The sequence below is a fragment of the Aplysia californica genome, unplaced genomic scaffold, assembly GCF_000002075.1.
Source record: "Aplysia californica isolate F4 #8 unplaced genomic scaffold, AplCal3.0 scaffold00411, whole genome shotgun sequence".
Classification (NCBI taxonomy): domain Eukaryota; kingdom Metazoa; phylum Mollusca; class Gastropoda; order Aplysiida; family Aplysiidae; genus Aplysia; species Aplysia californica.
This window is the reverse complement of record NW_004797681.1, coordinates 337,373-340,274: the sequence shown is the minus strand read 5'-3', so window position 1 is coordinate 340,274 and position 2,902 is coordinate 337,373. Positions and strand designations below refer to the sequence as shown.

Below are 2,902 nucleotides of genomic sequence, written 5' to 3'. Positions count from 1 at the left end.
GGAGGGAGAGAGGGAGAGAGAGAGACTATAGGAGCAGTGTGCTTCATATGTTCTTTGTTTAATTGTACAGCGCATTGAGCACTTCTTTGTGGAAATGCGCTATATAACTTCAATTTATTATTATTATTATTTACAACAATATGCCTGCCTGCTGAGAATACTTTGTTGTCATTACCTATAAAGTCCCATTGTTTCTTTCCCCCCCCCTCCCAGCCCAATCACGTCTGGCCGTAACTGGGAGCAAGATATCTGGACTCTGTCTACGATGAACGCCGTCTACGCAATCGCCAAGGCTACCAACAATGTCAAGGTCAGGATTGTTGGAGTTGTAGAAACGTTGCATCATTAATGTCTTGAAATATTCATGGGACATGATGACATTGTGATATAATGGGGTGGGACAGGACGGGATGTATATGATTTGATATGAAGTTGAAGAAATTTAATTTTATTAGTTGTATTGCAGTGCATGCAAGAAAAAAAAGAGAGGTGAGAGTGTACAAGTCAATGATTGCAGTTTTTGTGATTTATTTGTTTGCTCTGGAAGGGAATTAATGGCATCCATGGTGTAGAGGTTAGGCTTTGTTGTTGCATGTAGAAGATATGAGTTTGATTCCTTTTTAGAGATGCTTTAAATGATAATAATGATAATAATTGCTTTTATATAGCAAATATCCATGCTCTACCGCTTGTTCTATGTGTTTTACAACTATTATCACCCTAGCAGACCCAAAGACACAACTCGGACACATTTTCAACTTTCTGGGAAGCATATATTGCAAGCTGCAGATGTCATGCACTCAAACACTTACAAACTTACAAGGTCTTTCCCTGTCTATAGATGGGTACCCATCCCACGTGGGTGAAGTGAAGAAAATTCATGTGAAGCGCCTTTCTCAAGGACACAACGCCTGACCCCTGACAAGATTCAAACCCTCAACCTTACACTTTCGAGTCTGAGAACCTAACTACTAAGCCACCAATGCAACTATAAAGTATTTCTATCTGTCTTCCGGAATGTTGTATCCTTGTCAGACTGGCATGGTAGAAGCAAATGCTCCAAAGTTCCAAATTGATCTTAATTATGGTGGGTAGGGGGGGGGGAGGAGGAAGGAGGAGGGTGCGAGGATGTTAGAAGTGTAACAGTCATGTACAGTCATTATGTTTAACCACTTTTCTGAGGATTCCTATATTACCTGTTTGTATTTCTAAACCCTGCGTGATTGTTCTTTAGTGGGGGGGTTGGCGGTTGCTATGGTACTGTTTGCTTTCAAACATCTATGGTCCTTTCCTCTTTCTTTTCTTTACATGTTGCTCTCTAGTAACATCCAAATCTCCAGCTTTTATATGACCTATTTATGTTGAGAGTGCTGTAAAACTCTTGCTCAAAGTAAACGAATGTTCTTTCAGGTTTCGGTGTGTGGGCCGGGTGTTGCTCTGTGCCCGGGTTTCTTCACCCAAGACGATGTCCACAGCAAGATCATGGATGAGCTTGATCGAGAAAACTTCACAGACATTGCTGGAATGGCCTTCAAGTTCTTTGAGCGAGAGGCTGACCGGGGATACAAAATGTACAGATACAGACCTAACATTGCTCCTCAAGAAGAGGTAAGATGGTATACATGACCAAATGATGTTTATAGTGCCGAAAAATATATGTGTCACGACACGATGGAATCGGTGCTCACCTATATTTTGGTATATGGAGGTCCTGGTGAAGTTCGCACAAGGTGAAATGAAGAACATATTTTGCAATAATGTCATAAAATTTCAGAAATACCCAAGTCTCCATCTACTTTTTGCTTTTCTGTTCTTATTTTCAACAGTGATGATGATGCTGGCAATAGTGATGACGATAATAATAGTAATACATGTAGTGGTATAATGATACTTATACCACTTTTACTACTACAACCACTGCTACTACTTCTGGTAATAATAGGAATAATAATAAAAATGAAGATGATGATTATGACAATAGGAATAATAATAAAAATGATGATGATGATTATGACGATAATAATAATAATAAAAATAATAATGAAGATGATTGATGATTATGACAATAGAAATAATAATAAAAATAATGATGAAGATGATGATTATGACAATAGGAATAAAAAATTTAAAGGTGATGGTGACGATGATGATGATGACCATTATGACAATAACTTCTCCCACCTTCACAGGGCGTCCTGACCCGTACGACGGCCCTAAGTCTCTCTAACAGCCTGGCTCTTAAGGAGCTCTATGCCAGTCTGAGGTCGCAATGTCCTGGGGACTGTCTCACCTGCAAGACCTCGGCCACGGACCTGCAGGATTTCACGCTCATCTCGGGGGATATTTACATTGTTGGTGAGTGGCGAAGGATTTTGGTGATTGTAATGATGATGGCGATAATAATAATAATAATAATAAGATGATGATGATGATGATGATAATGATGATGATGATAATGATAATAATATATTGATAATGTTGCTGCTGCAGCTACTGGTGATGATAATGATAAATGATAATAATGATAATAATAAGTTACGCATTTATTTGTCCCAGAAGGGCACTTTGGTTTACAATGGCAAACAAACATATACAAACATATATATATAATTTTAAATACATACAGACGTTACATGCATAAATACATACATAAATACACAATATTACGCAAATACAGAACCGTTTACAACCATGCCACTGTCGGTGGCCACCGTGCAGCGCCCTGTATTTTGAGCTGGGGTTGTCGTGCCTTGCTCAAGGACACATCCCAATGACCACCCATCTGATCCCCGTGTCACCGACACTTGCTTGACATTACTTGAGTCTAAACTCACTACTAACTTACTTAGCCACTGGAGCCCCCAATGATAATGATATTAATAATAATAATAATAATAATACT

The 2,902-nt window shown here is 38.8% G+C and overlaps 1 protein-coding gene across 1 annotated transcript in view; it reads left to right on the top strand.

Annotated features, from left to right (window-relative positions):
- Positions 1 to 2,902, top strand: part of LOC101861377 — a gene marked incomplete in the record, with an annotated part of 53,262 nt that overhangs the window by 18,924 nt on the left and 31,436 nt on the right. The window contains 3 exon segments of the mRNA XM_013085824.2: positions 214 to 310; positions 1,411 to 1,608; positions 2,190 to 2,355. Coding sequence (XP_012941278.1) covers positions 214 to 310; positions 1,411 to 1,608; positions 2,190 to 2,355 — 461 coding nt within the window.